This window comes from Triturus cristatus, chromosome 11 (genome assembly GCF_964204655.1).
Source record: "Triturus cristatus chromosome 11, aTriCri1.1, whole genome shotgun sequence".
NCBI classification, from domain to species: domain Eukaryota; kingdom Metazoa; phylum Chordata; class Amphibia; order Caudata; family Salamandridae; genus Triturus; species Triturus cristatus.
The window spans coordinates 109,500,754-109,523,335 of record NC_140594.1 but is presented as its reverse complement, the minus strand read 5'-3'; the positions used below and the strand labels follow the sequence as shown (position 1 = coordinate 109,523,335).

Sequence of the window (22,582 nt, the reverse complement as noted above, 5' to 3'; positions counted from 1 at the left end):
CACAGAAGATAACTGGGTAGTACATTGGCAACGTCAGCGCCTGTGTCTCCCCACCTTTGGCCTGCTCACATAAGGCGCAGCTCGCCTCCACTTTCTACTACTCACCACGACCAGACGGCACGGTGGGAAAGCCGACAGGCCGCACGTGGCACGAGGACATGCGGCGGTGAGTACCGGCAAGTGCCCCGATTAATCCCCTCAGGTCAAGCTTGATAAATATGCCTACTCAAAAGACTTTCCAGCACTACCAGAACGGCAGGCCCCATCTGACAAAGCCCCACCAGTGGAGGGACCGGCCAAGATCACACTGGAGGATATCATGTCAGCTCTTAACAAGGTCCAAACAACGGTGGGGTCAATTTCTTCTGATGTTTCCTTCCTGAGGGCAGACTTTCAAAAAATGGCCACCAGGGTCATGGAGGTTGAGAAAGTGACGACGTCCCTCACTAAGGACACTACCACCCTGCTGAAGAGGGTCAGTCAACTGGAAGCCGAAAACAAGCTCATGGCGACCAAGCTGGATGATCAGGAGGGGCGCTCCCGGCGCAATAACGTAAGAGTTACTGGTGTTCCGGAGAGCGAAGGTGGCCCAGCAATGGATCTGTATATTAAAGACCTCATAAAATCTAGGCTTCAACCCAGGGGACTCTCGTTCTTTTTCTCAGTGGAGAGAGCGCACAAGGTACCCGGGGCAGATCGAGGCCTGGGCTCCCCCCCAGGCCCATCCTGGCTCACATCTTTAATTTCCGTGATCGAGACTTTGTATTGCGAACGGCACAGGTGGCTCCTCCACTACGTATCCAGAACTCTGTGGTCTCATTCTTTCCGGATTACATGGCAGCAGTTACAAAGCGTCGACGGAGCTTCCTCGAGGTAAAAAAGGAACTCAGAAGCAGAGAGCTACCCTATTCCATGTTATTTCCAGCAAAACTACGAGTGGTGGCGGACGGAAAAACGTGGTTCTTTAACACTCCAGAAGAGGCCCAGGACTGGCTCGAGGGCTGGAGGCGGGTGGGAGGTCCACGCCGGGCAGAGAGATTCCAACAGCGACTCGGAGAGGAAGACGACGCTCGGGACCACAGACATGAGGGCGAGGAGGAGGCTAGAGTGTGAAAACTGGGCGGCATCACCTTGTTGGGTCTGGCCCCGACATGAAGGGACACGCGCTGCGGGTGCTGCAATGGGGGGTGGTTAATCAGGTGGAGTCGGACGACCTGGCCAAACTGGTCTTCCAGGACACTAACCTGAGGCTGTACAACAGGACTCTGGAACTGCTCTAACAAGTCATAACGTGTAGTTTAAAGTATCGTTTTAATGGGATTGAAGCACTCATGCACTGTTGGGTGGCGGGTAGTAGGGAATCCTTCTGGCAGCGGAGCAGGGAGGGTGGGGGTGGGGATTGTTTTTTGTTCATGGTGGTTTCCTTTTTATACACACACGAACTCAAGTACAACAGATAGAGTTAGTCACACGACCGTTGCTCCACACGCTTAGTATCCCACTGGTTACAACCCAATGTTGTGCAGTGATCACACAATTCCCTAGCCTATGGCATCTGCTGCCACAAGCTTACAGTTAGATAACGCACATGCGCAGGGCTCGCCTTTGACCATGATATCCTGGAATGTGAATGGACTCGGTAATAAGATAAAACGGGGTCTAGTACTGCAGTATCTTAAGAGACATGGCCCGTCAGTCTGCCTCATACAAGAAACCCACCTGGTGGACACAGCCGTTAAAGCTCTGGACAGGTGGGTGTTTAGGATGGTGACCCACCCTAAATTTACATCTGGTTCTCGAGGGGTCGGAATCCTGATCAGAAAGAGCTGCCCTGTGATAGTGACTAGGTCATGGACGGATGATCAGGGGCGCTTTGCAGTGGCCTCCTGTCAGTGGGAGGGGAAGGTATACAACTTTGTCTCAGTGTACATACCTCCGGCACTTCACACACTTGCTTTCCCAGCCTTGGGTAGGTTGCTGCTTGATCTGCCCCCACGGGGAACTTGTAATAGGGGGCGACTTCAACAACATAATGGATGATGGAAAGGACAGACGCCCACCGAGGGGGCGTGCACATCGGCTTTGCGGAATTTCACTGACGCAATGGGTTTGGTGGATCTTTGGCGCATGCGCAATCCCACAGAATATCAGTACACGCACCACTCAGGCGCGCATAATAGTCTTTCCCGGATATACCTATTCCTCACCACACCAACGGGTTTGGAAACCATACGAGACATCACGCACCTCCTTAGAGGCATCTCAGACCACTCTCCGATACTATTATCATATACCTCACACCTCAAGGGTCGGAGACGTATTTTCCCCATTCACCCCGGGTATCTCAAGGTGCCAATCATACGTAAGGCCATGCATAACACCTCGATCCAATACTTCCAAGATACCATGCACTCAGTGACCTCCCCAGTCGTACTCTGGGAGGCGTAGAAGACTGTCGTGCGCGGACAGGCCATCTCTGTGATCTCTGCCCACAAACGTGACATGACTCAACAGGTATTGGGACTAGAGCAAACGGTGAACCAGGCAGAAGGCGTGCACGCTACAGATACCAACGATGACACTGCTCACGCTCTTAACCTCGCTAAACAAGCCTACAGGGACCATGCATGAGAGGAGGCCAGGGCGCGCATTACGAAGACGCAGCACAAAATATATGAAATGGGGGACAAAGCTGGCAAATTGCTGGCGTGGTTAGATAAAAAGGAAAGAGCCAGCCAGTGGGTAGCACAACTTCAATTACCCAATGGGGAGACGGTAACCGACCCTGATGACATCGTTAAGACATTTGCATGCCACTATGAAACGGTTTATTCACCAGTGGCCACGGCAATGGTCGAGGAAAACTTAGATTTCCTAAGAGATATACTTCTCCCAAAACTACCATTGCACGATGTACAACTGCTAGAAGCGGTCCTCACACGAGAGGAAATCGCTGCAGCTATTAAAGGACTTTAGCCGGGGAACGCACTGGGGCCCAACGGTGTCCCAGTGGAACTGTTTAAAAGGGAGGCAGACACTCTTGTGTCGCAGCTGCTGAGAATGTACCAGGCCAGCCTAGTGACTGGTTCGCTTCCTCGTGATCAGAGGGTGGCGACACTTATCACAATACTTAAGCCCGGAAAACCTCCTCAGGAGTGTAACTCCTATCGACCGATTTCACTTCTTAATGCGGAAGCGAAAATACTAGCTAAGGCCCTAGCAACCAGGCTGCAGCCCCACCTCGCAACACTCATACACCCAGACCAATCTGGCTTCATGCCAGGCAGAAACACAGCAATGAACCTGCGACGACTACATGGTGTCCTGGCTCGAGAGCCTTATATCCAAGAGGAGGCGGTAATTCTCTCACTCAATGCCAATATGGCATTTGACCGGGTGGAATGGTCTTTCCGGTTTGCTGTGCTGCGACACTTTGGCCCCAAATTCTGCGCCTGGCTACAGCTGCTTCACGCACAGCCACTGGCGCAGGTGGCGGTAAATGGACGCTTGTCAGAGGACTTTCTGTTGGGGCAAGGAACTACACAAGGCTATCCCCTTTCCCCGCTGCTGTTCGCTCACAGCATGGATACGAAGGGATCCAGTGATTCAGGGAATGAGGTGGGCGGAGGGATAGGAGGACCGTATCTCCCTATATGCCGACGACATTTTACTATATCTGACGCACCCCAGACGGTCCCTCAATTGCTTACTAGATATTTGTGCGTCCTACGGCAGGGTCTCTGGTTACTCCATCAACTGTGCCAAGTCGGTGCTATATATACTCAAGGGCCCTCCCCCACGCCTCCCCCGGGGAGCTGAGATACAGATAACACAGACCGGTTTTAAATATCTAGGTATAAATATTACGCCCCACCACAAGCAATTTATGGAGCGCAATCTGCTCGCACCTCTGTGGAGACTGAAGAATGATGTCAAAAGCTGGCAATTACTACCACTGACACTGCTGGGAAGGGCTGCGTTGTTCAAAATGATGGCTCTCCCTAGGTTTCTATATGCACTACAAAACACGCCCATGCCTGTTCCCAACTCATATTTTAAAGCCATCGAAGCGGAGGTGGGCCATCTCTTGTGGTAGGGAAACCCTCATCGAATAGCTATGAGTAAATTAAATCGGAGCTGGTATGACGGTGGTATTGCCCTGTCCAACGTTCAGCTATACTATTGGGCGTCCCAGCTCATAGTGATTAATCAATGGCTGCACGCCCCGCTGGATGAACCAGCTCTACGCATGGACAAGGTCCTTTTAGGTGTGAATGGTCCCCTGGGTGTCTTATACAATAAGCAAAAGAGAAACACCCTAACAGGACCCATGGCCCACACTGTGCAAGTATGGTACACGGCGCAGCGCGCATAAGGATGGGAGGGGTTGATAACTCAGCACACACCACTGCGGGACTCCCCCAGGTTTGGCAGGCTGCGCATGAGCAAGGGTTTTACAAGGTGGGACCTTATAGGCATTTCCAGAGTGGGCGACTTATGGAAAAAAGGTGAGGTGGTTTCATTCGTACAGCTTCAGGCAACGTATCAGATGGCTGGAAGGGAACAATACCGCTATACTCAAATTAGGCACGCCCTTACGAAGGCTGTACCTCCGGGAGCCGATCTGCTAACAGACTCAATATCCAAAAAGGCAATTTCATTAACGTATCGAAAGTTGATCAATAATCAGAAGGATCCCACACAGACTCTAAAGGAGAAATGGCACGCAGAGGTGGGGGAGCTGGACGAACAAGAATGGCAGGAGGCGCTAGCGTCCCCGCAAGAGGTGGCGACCCCTTCCAGATTAAAATTCGTGCAGCTTAAAATACTGCACAGAACATATTACACACGGTCGACACTACATAAAATAGGGAGGGCAGACTCGTCACTTTGTCTGAGGGGTTGTGGGCTCACTGGTTCTTTCTATCACACGATATGGGACTGCCCCCACATTGCACAATACTGGCGGGCGGTTATGGCGACGATCACCCAGGTGTGTGGGTTTGAGGTCCCCCTTGAACCTCGGAAGTGCTTACTTAATGTGTGGGAGACCACAGATCTAAATCATGCAGCACAGGATTGGGCAACACTCAGCGTCACCCTAGCCAAAAGGAACATTGCAAGTCATAGGGGAGCCCAGGCAACACCCTCCCACCGGCAGTGGTGTTGTGATCTAGATAGCGCCATGGTGGCAGAAAAGGCAGTCTTTATTAGCAGGGGATGCCCCGAAAATGGACACGAGTGTGGAGGAAGTGGAACAATTTTCGGAGAAACATATGTGCCCCTCCCCCCCGAGGACTCAGATTCGGGCCTGAGTGACTGATAACCTGAAAACGGACTTACCATGAGAAAACCCCAATGTGCGGCAAAGGACTTTGGTAAATGTATAGAGGTGAGGTGGGCATACCTGTATATATGTCTCACTATTGTGTACGAAATTACTGTGTGTTACAATATGTCGATTACTATCTGAAAACGGTCATGATTGTAAACTACTCTACTCGATGTGTATTATGACAAAATGTTTTATTTTAAAAAAAAAAAAATCGAGGAAGAACTGGGACCACCGTAGCTGGGGTCTTCATGACTTTAAGATCCTCTTCCCAAACATGATTCACAATAGGGATGGTTCTTACAGTCTTTTTATAGAGCTGCTTAAAATCGTATAGGAAACCGTGTCTGCGCCGAAGGCATAGGTAGATCAAACCTCTTGGCCGCCCTTTCCAGCAGATTGTGGATATCACCTATATCCCCCGGAGGAGAATCCACAGGGACCGGTGAAGTAGAAAAAGGAGTAGGGATAATATAATCATCCCACTCACCATGCGGGTCTGGAAGATCCTTATCCCCTTGGTCATCATCCGAAGTATCTTGTTGGATAATAGGAGTAGTCGGCGGAGGATCGTCTATTATTTGCAGCGGTGGTGGTGGTATCCGGGGGTTGGAAGGCACCGAGGGTAGTCCAATGGGAACTGAGCCCAGTTCCGGAGCTGCAACCGATGTTGGAAACCTCAGTTTATAGTCTGATAGCATAAACTGCAAGTCAAAAATCAAGGACGGCATACAGACCATCTACTCTTGATATCCTCTATGGTAGTCCTGGGGAGGATCATAATCCTGTTCCTCTTCATATCCCTCTTCAGAATATTCCTCCTGGCACTTAATGTGCAGTTCAGAAGAGCTATAGGCATATCCGAAAGGAGCGCCATCATCCGAGTCCTCTTCTTCCAGGAGGTGAGAGGGTACTAGAGGGGTCACCTTGCTAGGAGAAGCGACTTCAGGAGTCACCTGGCACTTTCTCCCTTTTCCTGTAAAATTTTTTTATCCCCGTCAACAATGACATCGACGATGTAGACATCGACAGCGCTGCCATCGATACCGTGACGTTACCGTCGCCACGATGCTGTTGTCGTCTTTCTTGCCGACGCCGTTGCTGTCGACAGCTTCGTCGTCACTGCCGTCGTCGCCTCCGCTGTCGATGGAGTTGGGACTGCCTTTGTCGACGCCACCAAAGCTCTCAGTGATGATCCCGTCGTCGGAGTAGATGAAAGTTTAAGAGACTGCTCCTTGTCACTCCACATCGACGATGTCTATGACTTTTTCTTCGTCGACGGTGTCATCAACAGCTTCATCGACGATGGAGACTCTTTCTCTTGTCGCTCCTCAAGAGGAACAGAGGAGGGTTTTTTTGAACACCTTTCTTCCCTCAGGAGGGGAAGGAGGAGGAACAGAGTTCAACTTCCTCACAACACTGTCTCCTGTTGTAAGTCCCTTCTTCTCCTTTACACATCGGTGAGATTTAGATGGACTGAGCCTGTCAAACCCATGAGAGGTCTTTTTAGAAGCTTTTTGAGGGCGCTCCTCAGAAGAAGCAGGGTCATATTTTCTTCTTTTCTCAGATCTTCTAAAAGACGCAGCAGATGAGGTCTAATCACTGTCATCAATAGAGACTGGATCTCTTCTGAATTTTATCTTTTGGAGCCAGGTAAGGAGACGCCCTTCACGGTCCCTCAGGGTTTTCGTAGAAAAGGTACGACATACCTTGCAGTCCTTGGCCTTGTGGTCCGGATACAGGCAATATATGCAATCTTTATGAGGGTCATCCACTTTAAGCCTCTTTTTAGAGCAGGTGGCACAAGCTCTAAAAAGGCCTTTTTCCTCCTTGTCTGTCATGATGAAAAGGGAACAGACCAAAAAAGTAGAGTAATCTGTAGGGAAAAAAGTACTGAAGAATTCTCTCAAAAGTAGTAATAAGGGCTCAGTGGAGACTCCCTAGCACAACGTGTGGTAGAAAATCTGAAGGTCTGAGGTTCGCTCAGGAAGGTTCTAAGGGGTGAGGCTGATCTGATTGGTTGTTGATTTTATTTGGTCTCCTTTACAAAAACAGATGGATATGTTACAAAACTGGAATGGGCCTAGGCCTGGTTTCTAGTTTGTAATGGCTTTGCATTGCTATTTTTATATACCGGGGACTCCCATCTCGACGGGGAATGATTCAGGCATGTGAATCTATGAAAGTTCCAATACTGGAGTAAGCAACAGTCTGGACTTTCTTAGATCCAATGGACTTCTTGAGCAACGTGTGCTGTGGAACAGAAATATCAGGGCTTCCACCCGATGATCGGCTGCAAGAGTTGAATGCATGGCTGATCGACTGTCACTGCAAGATGAAGGGAATTAATCTCTTCAGAGAAATTCAGTTAGAAAACATGTGGATGGTTCACTTTTGTGGTGAAGGTTGCCAATCTGATGCTTTTTTTATCAGAAGTCAGGTGTTTGAATTCGCAATCCTTTCCATTCTAGCTCTACCCACCTACCTGGTACTTTATGAACTGATGAACCCAGTTGTTGAAATTTCTTCACAACAGTGGGATCCGGCTTATAGTGTACCTGTAGTATATTCTGTTCATTTGCCATGATCAGGAACTGCTTTGAGACCATTTGTCCCAGACGGTCAACTTCCTCCAGGACTTGGACTTCATCATAAATGCAGACAAGTCTGACAGGACTCCAAAACGGCCCATACATTTTTTTCAGGCCAATCACATGAGTACAGGCCTACCAGAGGACAAAGGCCTCTCATCTGTGAAAGGACCATTCCTACATGCAGCGGAGGCAATAAATGAAAAGTCTATGTATGGGTTGACTCTGGACCTAATCTCAAAGTCAGATGTCAGCTACTTAGATTGGGAGTTCTATGTAGAGATATTGTTACAAAAGAGGTTGGTCAGAAGACATTTTCATCAATTGCCTAGAACTCCTGGTGGGCTCCTTTGCTGTCAAGTGCATGATGGTAGAGAAGGAAGATTATTATTTGTTGATAGATGGCCATCATCTGGTCTGTACATACAACAAATGGACAACACAAGATCAAAAATACTGCGGGAGTTAGCCAAGAATTGTTGCCGAGATCGCATACACAAGAGCTTGGTCAGGGTAGAATGTTTATCAGGAAGCTGAATGTATTAATGGAATGAAGGTTTCAAGATTTCAAAGTTTTAATACGTTTGCATTATTAATTAAAATCATTGCAAACCATACATTCATTATGCATTGCGAGCAAATAGAAGCTAAAACACAGATTAGATAAGAAAAGGAAAAAGTGCAAAGAAAGTTAAAATATATCATGACGACTGCAGTGCAGTTAAATAAGAGAGCTAATGGAATGAAACTTCCAGGGCCTTCGGAACGCCACGAACTGGAAGCTAGACTGCGCGATGTTCAGAAGTATGATGAACAGAAGGTGGTCCGTGCAAGACTGATTTGTTTACCTCAACACAAAACATGCAGCTGTTGAAATTTTGGGAGCAGAAACATGACAACTGGAGCATTTGGCACAGTACTCTGGCAGTGCAACCATGTTCACCATTCTCACAGTTTGTAAAATCAACGGCACCCTGAGCAGGGGCAAAGTCATAAGACAAACCTGATTCAATGATCCTGCTGTTGTGGTTTTCAAAGTAGTTGTAAGTTCTTCAACAACTTTCCTGGGGCTTTCTATTCATTCTTCATCATTCTATAGCGATTCTGAGGGACCTTCACGCCAATGTCATCCTTTTTGGTACAAAGGTCCTTTACAGTTGATGGTGTGTAGAATTAGAGACAACAATGGCATGCCACAGGCCTTTCAGACAAAGCGTTGCTCTTAAACAAGCAGGAGTTGGCACTGGAACCATCAAGAGGAACAGATCAGCACAAGATGTTGAGCTGATTGAGGTCTGGCAAGGGATACTGATCCAGTTTAAGTTAATATTCTGATTTTTTTTATCTAAACTTCCTGATAAAAAACTCTTATTCTTTAAGGTCCTCAATTTAGGATGACATGTCTCTATGGATTATTTACCAATAGGAGAAAAAGTTGAGCAAAGAGGTAAGGTTTCCAATACCCAAGAACCGAAACAGGTTCATCTTTGGGCTGCAGGCAAAATTCTGCATCTGCTTTTGAACTGGCCTTTAACAAGGATATGTCTACAAAAGAGCTGTTGGCCAAGTTGCCAATGCTTGTGCGAAGCAGGAGTGTATCGTTTGTTCAGATGCTGGACATGCCTTCAAATGGGTACATTCACCGCAGCCAGAAGATCAAAGTTGAACACCTGGTGGTTCATTTATCTGTTTTTCCAAGATAACCCCAACCTGTGCTTACTGTGGGGCTGAAGGGCATTCCTAACGAGGGATTTGAGACCAGTGGGGACTCGTCAATTGCTGATATCTTTCAGGAAACCCTTTGCTTCAGTGCCACTACCAACTGTAGCTAGTTTGGTTGGCTGGGTGATTCAGAAAGCTGATATCATGTCTAGTTATAGAGCAAATCATTTGAAGGACACCACAACATCTAAGCCTTTTATTTTTAATGGGAGACATATTAAAGAATATTATTTCGTTGGCCAATTTATCAACAGAGTCTACCTTCAAGAACTTTTCTTTGAATGCCTTCCACCCAAACTTAAGATCTCAACCCGGGTACATGCTTTTCAGGAAACCTCTGAACACAGAATTATTCAGGCTTGCTTCAACCGAACACAGCTGCGATCTCAGAATATTGGACACGGTTACTTCCACAACCCGCCTCAACTTTAACCTCCCTTCTCAACCATTAAACTGCACTTCTTTTCAGTCAGTGCTCTCCAGTAAGGTAACATGCCTTCCTTTACAAACCTCTTGAACTGACACATAAATAATGCTGGACCATCGGTTTTAGAATATGAAGAAAGAGAGAAACTCATGTAATAATAAATTAACCAATATTTAGCTAATTTCAAGAACATTACCAGGTATCTGAAAAGTAACCCCATGACTAAACCAACAATGACACAGCTATGGTATTGACTGAATTCAGTGACAGATAGAAGGGTCACTGGATTAGCTGAATGTAATCTTTAGTTTATTCAAGTGTCTAATGTAGCTAGAAAAGGATCCCCGCACTCTTTTGCTGGTCTCCGAAAGCAGACAGGGCAACACTGAATTCGATAGAATTATTAACCTCACGATGAAAAGTACTGTGGGAGCCTTAAGTTAAATGACAATAATGAGAAAAATGGCAATGAAAAAGACATGAATGAAGATGTTTGGATTCATACGTCAGATAAAAAGGAGAGGCTTATAAACATTTAGCATGTAAGGTACTGGCATTTAGCAGGCACAATCAATTTTTCTGAATTTAAACACTGCTCACCTGTTTAATCAGCATGTAGGTCTCGGACATGATCTTCTCAATCTTTTCCAGGTCAAAAGGCATGACCTTCTGACCCTGCTGCCAGACGCGGTAGGCATCCAGGAGGAGGGTCTTGCTTGACTCCGTGTCATCCAGCAGCTTCCGCTTCCTGCTCGGCCTCTGCACCGCCTCTTCCGGCTGTGCTGTGACTGGCTGGGAGCTTGCTTTGGCCGCTTGGAGCTGCTGCTTGGAGCTGATGCTGAGTTCCTCCAGGGAGAGTTCTGGGGCCCGGCTCTCCAGAGGTTTGTCCTTGGGGGTCCGAGCCGGCTGGGTTCGGTTTGTCTCCACGCGGCTGCTTTTCTCTGAGTCACACAGGTGCCCCCCCAGCTCCATAGGCTCAGTGGTGCTGGACTTGGCAGCCGCCGGGGGCTCTTTGCCAGCCTTGCTGGCCTGCTCGCCGGTGTCCATAGGCTGCACGGCTGGCACCTGTGCCCCCTCCTTGACCCCATTCTCAGCGCCATGGGCGCTCCGGTCGGCTAAAGCAGTCTTTTTCGGCAGCCCCTCCTTGCTGTCCTCGGCAGTCGCCTTGTTGGAGAGGTCAGTTGTCATTCCCCCTGCAGCGAAACGTTTGGATTTCTGATCTTCAGATACCTAGAGGAAAGATCATGGAATCAGCGGAAAGATCATGGAATCAGCAACTGAGGGGTGTCACAGAGAGGCCTTCATAGTCAGAAGAGGGTGGGGTCAACAATGCAGCTGGACAAGGACTAGAGCTTCCACCAGTGAGAGGCCAGTGAAAGGAGGGCCCCTAGGATCCTCGTTCCTGTCCCAGTGCAGGAACTTAAACCGCAGACACAGGAGCAGTGCCTGTTGACAGGCACCTTCACTCCACAGCAGGCACGCTGCTTTCAAGGCCGCCATGTCCTGCCTTTGTGCTGTGGCTTCAGCTCTCATCGATCTGTGCTCCTGGACCTCAATGGCACAATGCAGGCTGTTTGTACACCTGACTGGGAACAGGAGATTTGTTGCACGGCCCTGAGCAGAGCAGCGCAAGCAACAAGTAGGCTGGATGGACAGGAAGGGTCTTGGGGGATATCAGCAGGCGGGCAGCCCACAGGGAAAAAAGGGTCTTTGCAGACTGGCAAGGAAGAGGTCGAGTATGCAAATGAGGCGGCATCAGCAAACAGAACGAGAGTGCTAAAGTGTGATACTGTGATGGGCAGAGCGAGGGTATGGACAGGACCACAGGAGGCTACAGCAAGGGTGTATGTGATAGTAGAAGCTGGGAGAGCGAGAACGTGTATGTAAAAACGGATGGTAGAGTAGGGGCAAAGATGCAGGACAGAGGAGACTTGCACAGTATGGATACAGATGTACAACAGAGGAGGCTTGCGCTGTATGGATACAGATGTACAACAGAGGAGACTTGTGGAGTATGGATACAGATGTACAACAGAGGAGGCTTGCGCAGTATGGATACAGATGTACCACAGAGGAGGCTTGTGCAGTATGGATACAGATGTACCACAGAGGAGACCTGCACAGTATGGATACAGATGTACAACAGAGGGGACTTGCACAGTATGGTTACAGATGTACAACAGAGGAGACTTGCGCAGTATGGATACAGATGTACCACAGAGGAGACCTGCACAGTATGGATACAGATGTACAACAGAGGAGACTTACGCAGTATGGATACAGATGTACAACAGAGGAGACTTGCGCAGTATGGATACAGATGTACCACAGAGGAGACCTGCACAGTATGGATACAGATGTACTAAAGAGGACTCTTGCGCAGTATGGATACAAATGTACAACAGAGGACTTACGCAGTATGGATACAGATGTACAAAAGAGGAGACTTGCACAGTATGGATACAGATGTACAGCAGAGGAGACGTGCACAGTATGGATCCAGGTTTACAACAGAGGAGACTTGTGGAGTATGGATACAGATGTACAACAGAGGAGGCTTGCGCAGTATGGATACAGATGTACCACAGAGGAGGCTTGTGCAGTATGGATACAGATGTACCACAGAGGAGACCTGCACAGTATGGATACAGATGTACCACAGAGGAGACCTGCACAGTATGGATACAGATGTACAATAGAGACGACTTGCACAGTATGGATACAGATGTACAACAGAGGAGGCTTGCGCTGTATGGATACAGATGTACAACAGAGGAGACTTGTGGAGTATGGATACAGATGTACAACAGAGGAGGCTTGCGCAGTATGGATACAGATGTACCACAGAGGAGGCTTGTGCAGTATGGATACAGATGTACCACAGAGGAGACCTGCACAGTATGGATACAGATGTACCACAGAGGAGACCTGCACAGTATGGATACAGATGTACAAGAGGAGACGTGCACAGTATAGATACAGATGTGCAATAGAGGAAACTTGCGCAGTATGGATATGACAGATGTACAACAAAGAGCTGGCAGGGCAAAAGTGGCAAGCATATAAATGTGAAACAACGATGGATGCTAAAGTGGGGGCTCGCAGAATCAGGGTGAAGATATGTACAGGTTGGCATGGTAAATAATCGATGTAACATTACAAGCTTACAGAAGCAGTGCATCATGAATGGCTAAAGCTGGCAAAGGAACAGTCTGGCACACAGAATGGTAGAGTGATGGTCTGAACATGTGACAGTGCAGACTACCAGAGCACGGGTATGGACATGTGACGCTGCAGCCTAGCAGAGGAAGGTTATGTGTTGGTGACACACCAGGCTGGTAGAGAAAGGTTTTGGGTTAGTGATAAGACAGGCTGGCAGAGGAAGGTTTTGGGTTGGTGACACGACAGGCTGGCAGAGGAAGGGTAGGTGATGTTTATAGGATTAATGCACGTTCATCCTACTGACAAGGAGATGCCCTCCTTGTTGGTCTAACTCAATCAAAACTACATATTACAACAAGCATTGGCAAACCCAATAGGTCACGGCTATGCTAGAGCTATCGGCTTTGCCAATATGTTTTAGCAATGTTGTACACCAGAGTGGCTGCGGCTTAGCATGGCTAGACGTTAGTGGAGTAAAGGAAAGTGGCATGTCGTAAAGTGGAGTAGAATGGAGTCTTAAGGATTGGTGTAGAGAGGCATGGAGTAGCGTTTAGTAGAGTCAAGTGGTGTGGTGTGGAGAGGAGTAGAGTGTCCTGGAGTAGCATACAGTGCTGTGGAGGGAGCAGAGTGTCGTAGAGTGGAGTACAGTGTCAGAAGTGAGTAGAGTGTTGTAGAGTGGAGTACCATAGAATTTGTGGAGTGGTGTAGAGTGGAGCGGCATAGAGGGTGTTGAGTAGAGTGTTATAGAGTAGCGTAGATTGTCACAGAGTGCAGTGGCACAGAGAGGAGTAGAGAACCACATAATAGAGTGGAGTAAAGGGGCATGGAGTGGCATAGAGGGAGTTGTGTGGAGTAGTTTCACAGAATCGCATTGAGTAGAGTGCTGTAGAGTGTCAGTGTAGCAGAGTTTATTTGAGTAGAGCATCATAGAGTGGAGCATCATGGAGTGGAGTAGAGTAATGTAGCCTAGAGTGAAGTGGCGTAAAGTACAATGGTGCAGAGTAGATTGGTGTAGAATCCAGTGGCATAGAGTGCACTGGTTGTGAGTAAAGTGGTGTAGTGTGCACTGGCATAGAGTGATGTAGAGTAGTGTAGATTGCAGTGACGTAGATTGGAGTGGCGTGGTGTAGAGTGAAGTGGCATAGACTGGAGTGGTGCAGGGTAGAGTGCAGAGGTGTAGAGAGGCGTAAAGTGAAGTAGCATATATTGAAGTGGTGTGTAGTTGGATAGAGTGGAGTGGTGCAGGGTACAGTGGAGTGGTGCAGGGTACAGTGGAGTGATGCTGGGAAGAGTGGAGTAGTGCAGGGAAGAGTGGAGTAGTGTAGGGTAGAGCACAGTGGCGTACAGTTGAGTGGTGCAGTGCACAGAGTGCAGTCATGCAGAATAGATTGAAAGGGTGCAGGATCATAGAGTGGTGTAGGGTCGTAGAGTGGCGCAGAGAGCAGTGACGTAGCGTACAGTGGTGCAGGGTAGGATAGAGTGGTATAGAGTATAGTGACGTAGAATGCAATGGTGTAAAGTGACGTAGAACGCGGTAGAATGTTGTAGAGTATAGTGGTGTAAAGTGTAGTGGTGCAAAGTAGTTGGTGTATGGTGCATGGGTTTTGAGTAAAGTGCTGTAGAGTGCATTGGCGTAGAGCGCAGTGGTTTAGAGTACAGTGGCTTAGCGTAGACTGCAGAGGTGTAGAGTGCAGTGGCATACAATGCAGTGGGGCAGAGTAGATTGTTTCAGAGTAAAGCGGAGTGATGCAGGGTACAGTATAGTGGTGTACTAGAGTGCAGTGGCACAGAGTAGAATGGCACAGCATTGACTTCAGTGGCATAGAGGGGAGTGGCGCAGAGTGGTGTAGAGTGCAGTGGCATAGAGCGCAGTGTCGTATAAGAAATAAGTTACTTACCTGTAACTGCAGTTATCCAGTATTGGTATCTTTCATAGATTCACATGCTTGAATCATTCCCCGTCGTCGAAGTGGGAGTCCCACGGTAATATACATAAAGCAGTAATTACAAATTTCCATTGGCTAGCATGGTGGCAACCATGCATTTAATAGCCTATCTACCTCCTTTTCTAAAAAACCAACCAATCGGTAACCAGAACCCTCTAGAACCTTCCCAAGAGAGGCTGAATCCCACAGATTTTCCAGCACAAGTGTGGATAGGAATATCGAAGTATAAGGGGAGTCTCTCCGGGGAGGAGGGTGGGTTGCATGTGAATCTTTGAAAGATACCAATACTGGATAACTGCAGTTACAGGTAAGTAACTTCTTTCTTATCCAGTATTGGGCCATCCTTCATAGATTCACATGTTTGAAGCAGAGTAACAAGCAGTAATCTAAAACAAATACCCTTAGTGGATGGTGGGTAGTACCAATAGCGTATCAAAATGTATTCACAGAAAGGAATGTTCTGTGAAAGCGCTGGTACTATATGCATATAAATTATGGACATGTAGAATAAACATTTCTACCATAAGCTTAAACAAGTATACCATCTTCTATAAACAATTATGGCACATTTCAAAATGTAGGTCAATATTGAAAACAGAAAAGAAATTCTCTAATTAAAGAGAGGCTCACCGTACTGAAACAAATGACGTAGCACTGCATGTCCCACGGCTGCTTCAGCACGTTGCATTGACTCCAGACAGTAATGCTGTGTGAACGTGAGCATAATTTTCCACGTCGCTCTGCAGAATTTTTCTACTGGCAACCCTGCAAACATAGCAGCCGATGTAGAGACTGCTCTTGTGGAGTGCGCTCACGGTTTTTGTCAAAAGCTGGCCTGCCTTGTCATGGCAAAAGTGAATTGTGGCTACTATTCACCCTGCAATGGTAGTTTTTGAAACAACAGTGCCCTGACCACCTTGCTGATAGGCTACGACCAATTGATCTGTTTTACGGATAGACTCAGTTTTTCTTATGTAGAATTTACGACACCCCTTGATGTCTAGAGTGTGTAAAGTTCGCTCCAAGGGTGTAGCAGGATCAGGAAAGAAAGTTCTGAGAATTACAGTTTTGTTTAAATGGAACTGTGAAGGAACCTTAAGGATGAATTTGGGATTCGTCCTGAGAATAATCATTTATTTGAAAAAAGAAGAAAAGGATGTTTTATCGTGAAAGCTTGAACTTCACTAACCCTTCTGGTTGATGTTAGGAAGAGTAGAAGAGCCACTTTCCTCGTCAGGTATTTGATGTCAGCCCTATAGATTCGTTCAAAGGGTTGCTTCATCAATTGCGACAGGACTATATTTAAGTGCCACTCAGGAGGATAAGTGCGAAACAAGCCTTTCATGGATTGCTGTACAATTCTGGTAGAACAAAGACAGATGTTTAGGGGAGCGTCTATGTCGAGATATAGCTACTAGATGAACTCTAATTGAAGAATACACCAGTCCTGATTTTGCCAAGGACAGACGGTATGGTAGGATTTGCTCTGGAGCAGAGATACACGGATGCACGTTGTTTTGACGGCACCAGAGACAGAATTGCTTACGTTTCAGTCTTTAAATCTTGTTGGTGCTATCCGCACGAGACCTGGCAATAATGTCTTTATTCTCCTGTGTAATAGTCAAATCCTGTAGATGACCACCCCAGCTCTCCAGGGAGGCATCCATAGTCATTACGAAGTGATATATTTAGGGTATGAGCGTAAGGTCCTCTAATAGGTGGGAGGTCTGGGACCACCAGTCTAGAGTTTTCATCATACATGTGCAAAGATCACCAGGCCCCTGAACGATTCTCTTGTTTGAATCGATTGTTTTGTAGCTGTTCCTGTAAGAGTCTAATTTTCAGGTGCGCAAGAGGGATCATATTGATCGCTGAGGATATGATGTCCAGAAGCTAATTGAACCAACGCACTTTAAAAAATATATATCTTTAGTTTGAGAGCCAGTCTCAACAGCGATAGTTGCTTGGCCTATGATAGAAAGTCTTTTGTCTTGGACAGTATCATTGGTAATTTAATCAACCAGTTTGAAAGGTAGGGTAATACCTGATGACCCTCCATCCTGAAGCACAAGTTACTTACTTGTGTAACGATATATCTGTAAGAGACATTAGTTAGTGATAGATTCCTTGCCATAGAATATCCCCAGGCATCAGACTGGATCCAGAACGTTTTCGTCAGCAGTACCCCTGCGCGCCGGTAGGCGTTGTCGTATGGCTCCACGCACGTCGCTGGCATCGTAGCCGTCTAGATGACATCGTCAGAGCTACTTAGATGCGCCCACGCGCGCTGACGTCAGTTCTGTACACAACTTTTCCACGCCAGAAGCGCAGAGCCATGCCAGAGACCGACTACTGGTGCAATAGAACTAGGGCCCAGAAAGGGATGACCTGAACCCTAGAGAACAGTTTGCAGAACGGTGAGGATGGGCGGGCGGTAAGGAATCTTTCACTAACTAATGTCTCTTACAGATATATCGTTACACAAGTAAGTGACTTGTGCATCTGAAAGAGACACGTTAGTGATAGATTCCTTACCTTAGAATACATACCCAAGCAATACCAACCCCGGTGGTGGGTCTGCGAAGTGAGATTACACCAGAAAGTCACGGAGAACTGAACGGCCAAAGAATCCGTCTCTCCGGACCTGACTGTCAAGGCAATAGTGCTTAGTGAAAGTATGCAACGAGGCCCAAGTGGCCGCCTGACAGATGTCTTGCAGGGGGACACCACGTCCCAATGCTGTGGTAGCTGCTGTCGCTCTTGTAGAATGGGCGCGCAGCCCAACCAGAGGTTCCTTTTTAGCCAGAGAGTAACAGGCTTTAGGGGCAACAAGACAACCCATCGGGAGATAGTGCGCTTGTGCACAGCCCGGCCTTTCTTGGCGCCCACGTAGCCAACAAAGAGCTGGTCATCCACCCGGAACTGTTGTGTGCGGTTGAGATAGAACGAGAGCGCACGTTTTGAGTCCAGACGGTGGAGCATCTCCTCTTCTCTTGAAGGGTGCGGAGGCGGAAAGAAAGTGGGCAGAGTTACAGTTTGCTCGAGATGAAAGGCAGAGACTACTTTTGGTAGAAAGGAGGGATGCGGTTGAAGCACAACCTTGTCCGGATGAATTGCCAAGAAAGGAGGTTTGCAGGAAAGAGCCTGGAGCTCACTCACCCACCGAGCGGAGGTGATGGCCACTAGGAAGACAGCTTTCAAAGTCAATAACCACAAAGGACAGTTATGAAGAGGCTCAAATGGAGCGCACATCAGATATGTGAGAACCAGGTTCAAGTCACAAAAGGAATAGGAGGGAAAAGGTGAGTAATGCCTTTGAGAAATCTATTGACAACTGGGAACTTGAAAAGAGAGGGCTGATCAGGCAACCTAAGAAAGGCTGAAAGAGCAGAGAGGTAGCCCTTGATAGTGCCCAAAGCAGAGCCCTGCTGTGCCAAAGAAAGGAGGAACAATAGGACCTCCGAAAGAGGGGAAGCATTTTTTCCACCGACAGGCGTATACCGTTATAGTGGAGGGACGCCTGGCTGCCAGAATCACATTACAGATTTAAGGAGGCAAGTCAAACGGAATCAGCTGTCGCCGCTCAATTCCACGCAAGGAGGTGGAGGCTGGACAGGTTCGGGTGGACGACCGTCCCGTGTTGCTGCGACAGGAGATCCTCCCGAAGAGGCAGTCGGATCGGGGGATCCACGCTCATACAGAGTAGCTCGGGATACCAAACTCTTCGAGCCCAGTCCGGTGCTATTAGAATGACTTGGGCCCGGTCACGCCTGATCTTCTTCAGCACTCTGGGCAGAAGTGGTATAGGCGGAAAGGTGTACAACAGACCGCACCTCCACTCGCAACAAAAGCGGCGCCTAGCGAGTGCCGCCTTGGAATCTCCAACGCGCAGAACTGCTGACACTGCGCTTTCTCTTCGGTGGCGAATAGATCAAACCAAGGTTCTCCCCACTGCTGAAAGAGACCTTGCACCACCTCCGAGTGAAGACGCCATTCGAGATCCAACATGCACCGTCGGCTGAGTTCGTCCGCCCTGGCGTTCAGTGAACGTGCCAGGTGTTGAACCACCAAGGAAATGCCTTGACGGTCCAGCCACGTCCAGAGACGTAGAGCCTCCTGACATAGGATCCACGACCTTGCCCTGCTTGCTGCAGTACCACATGGCGGTGGTGTTGTCTGTGAACACCTGCACTACTCTCCCGTTGACAGAGGGAAGGAATGCTTTCAGTGCAAGTAGGATCGCCCTGAGCTCCAAAAGGTTGATATGGAGCTTGGACTCCGCCGGAGACCAGAGGCCTCTGATCTCCGCCTCTCCCATGTGGCTGCCTCATCCCAGGAGGGATGCGTCTGTCACTACCGTGTGCTTTGGTTGGGGAAGGGAGAGGGTTCTGCCGCTGACCCAATGCTGGTTCGTGAGCCACCACTGCAAGTCCTGTGCAGTGCCCTCTGAGATCTAGACGTAGTCGGACAGGTTACCCCGATGCTGCGTCCACTGGAACTTGAGATCCCACTGCAGAGCCCGCATATGCCATCTGGCATGATCGATCAGCAGGATGCAGGAGGCCATGAGGCCCAGCAGCCTAAGTGTCTTCCTGACCGAAACCCAGAACCAGGGCCGAAAGATCGGAATCATAGCCAGATTGTCCCGGACTCGCTGTTCGGGAGGATAAACCCGAAACTGCGCCGTATCCGGATCTGCACCGATGAAGAGGAGCTTCTGAGAGGGAATCAGGTGCGACTTCGGCACGCTGGATGGAAAACCCCAGCAAATGCAGGAGGTTGACCATAGTCTGGAGGTGGGAGACGACTGCAAGCCAAGTACAGGGTAGTCAGTTCCTCTTATAAAGCATATATGGCATGAGCAAGGACACTGTCACTGAGTGCCACAGGATTCAAGTCGCTGGGGGATCTGAAATTTCAGATCATGTTGCCCTCACACACCTTTTTAGGGGTGTCATGCTTCATCATAGGGCGCTCCTCGTCGGACCGGCGCTGCAATGTCCGACGGGCCTGGTGGCAACTTTGGCGGAGTTCTTTTGATCTGTAGAGACGCCGTATGTGAGGTATGTATGTGGGCAGTCAGTGCTATGTGATTTAGTAATGTGAAAGTGAATTATTAAAAAAGGCTCCAGGTCTGTCGTAGTTTCTTTATTCACTCCTTGATCTGGGTCTTAATAAAAGCAGTGGAACCACCTGTCGGGCTTAAGGTACCTTGGTGGCTTACTTAGTATCAGGTCGATATGTTTCGTATCTTAAGGGCTCCTAAATCGAGCGACACTTCTTCAGGACCTAAGTATGACGAATCAGATTGAAATACGTCGAATCAGCTCCACCTCCCGAGTTGGGGGGGGCGTAACTGTGCCAGTAGTGAGTCCCAAGTGAGGAGTCTCACCCAACCTTTCAACCTAAGTCAGAAATTAGAGACAAAAGAGAGGGGATAATGTAAGAAGGCAAGGGGAGCGACATATAGAGAGAGACTTAAGACGAGTTTAAGCTGTAGGGGAGTGAAATCTAAACAATTAGTGTCTAAATCTCATCAATTAAAGGTAGAAAGTGGCCAAACAATGTGATAGCTAGGAACCTCATCACACAGAATTCCTGGACGAGGCGCTCTCGTGAATAAAAAGGTTAAAATACGTACACACTAACACCAGCTGACAACCCAGTCAGTCGTGAATTAGATGGAAATACAAATCGTGAATGAGCATCACTACCCTATAATGTGACCACACAACGAATCACATATGTGTCTTACCTATGGTCGGCAGTGGGTTGTGACACATGGAGAGGGGGAGAGTCAGCTCAATACATTAAAGGTAGCCAACTGTTAAAACAAAAGAAAAGCCAAGGAGATATTAAATATCACAAACCCACTCCGTAAAGTCACTGAGAAGCGTCACAGAAAAGTACCTCAGGGTAGTCCACACTGTTACTATGTAGATTACTAGATATCAGTAACAGGGGTGTACACACAAACTATAGTGGGCTAGGTATTGAAGGTGCAATATAAACGCTTGTAGTGCTGCGCTAGAATGCCCCTTTATAGTGTTTAATTTAAATCACGATGTTATAAAAAAATATATATATACTAGAACGGAACTGTAAAGTCTTGTAAGCCATTAGATGCAACAGAGACAGACGCTATAACTAAGTTCCGTGTAGGGACGCAGCGTTGTGAGAAAACGTAGTTTAACAGTGACAACGCCGGAAAAACCAGCTCCGAATATACCGCGCTGTAACCGCGGGGCAGCGGAGGGCCCGGCATTATACCGGAGGCAGAATCAAAACCAAAAGGGAATCTCCTAAATGCAGTATATTCTAAAATATATACTAACACGGAACTGTAAAGTCCCGTAAGCCATTAGAGGCAATGGAGACAGTCGTTATACCCAAGTTCCGTTATGGGACGCAGCGTTGTGGGAAATAATCTACCAGGGTGAAAGCCGGGAAATCCAGCCCCGACAATGCCGCGCTGCACCCGCGAGTCAACGGCTCGCGGGGGTGTGCAACATTCACCTGTGAGGTCAGAGGTCGAGTTCCCCTCTTACCAAGGCTCTCCCGCTTCCAAGTACGAACCGGGATGTCGGTGTCGCTGTCTTAGAACCTCCGAACCTGTCCGGGTGTTGACTTCCGGCAATACGCGTGATGACGCGACGAAGGAGGGAGGGTAGGGGGCGTGGTAGAGAGCCCACTTCTCACTGGGACAATGCCTGACTTAGTAGTAAGAGAAGGCAGCAGAGTAACAGAGGTAGTGACGGTGGGAATGATCTGTTATGAAAGATGTATAAGGAATGTATACGGAGACGAACCACAAATTGTAGTATTTTCCAGTATTTGCTGAGAATATCAGAAAGAAACTCAGGTGGGAGACGACTGCCTGGGGCGAGCACGCTTTCAACAGCCAGTCGTCGAGATAGGGGAAGACTGAAACCCCTGATCTGCGCAGATGAGCTGCGACCACTGCCATCACTTTCGTGAACACCCGAGGGGCCCTGGTAAGGCCGAAAGGGAGCACGGTGAACTGAAAGTGCTCGTGGCCCACCGTGAACCGTAGGTAACGCCGGTGGTCTGGCAGGATGGGAATATGAAAATAAGCATCCTGCAAGTCCAACGCTACCAGCCAATCTTGCGGGTCTAGAGCAGACAAGACCTGAGCTAGCGTGAGCATCTTGAACTTCTCCTTCTGGAGGAAGCGATTGACGTTCCGGAGGTCTAAGATAGGGCGCAGACCTTTGTCCTTCTTTAGAACCAAGAAGTAGTGGGAGTAACAACCACGACTTACTTCTGACGTCGGAATGCGCTCAATGGCCCCCTTGGCCAAGAGGGCCGTAACTTCCTGCTGGAGAAGTGCCAAGTGTTCCCCCGACATGCGGTGGTACTGAGGTGGCATGGCTGGAGGGGT

General features: G+C 48.2%; 1 protein-coding gene across 8 annotated transcripts in view; it reads right to left on the bottom strand.

Annotated features, from left to right (window-relative positions):
• CABIN1 (calcineurin binding protein 1) overlaps positions 1-22,582 on the bottom strand; it is a 1,566,474-nt gene that overhangs the window by 316,933 nt on the left and 1,226,959 nt on the right. For all 8 annotated transcript variants that reach the window (XM_085634628.1, XM_085634623.1, XM_085634621.1 and 5 more), the window contains one exon: positions 10,673-11,302. In XM_085634628.1, coding sequence (XP_085490754.1) covers positions 10,673-11,302 — 630 coding nt within the window. The remainder of the gene's footprint in view (positions 1-10,672; positions 11,303-22,582) is intronic.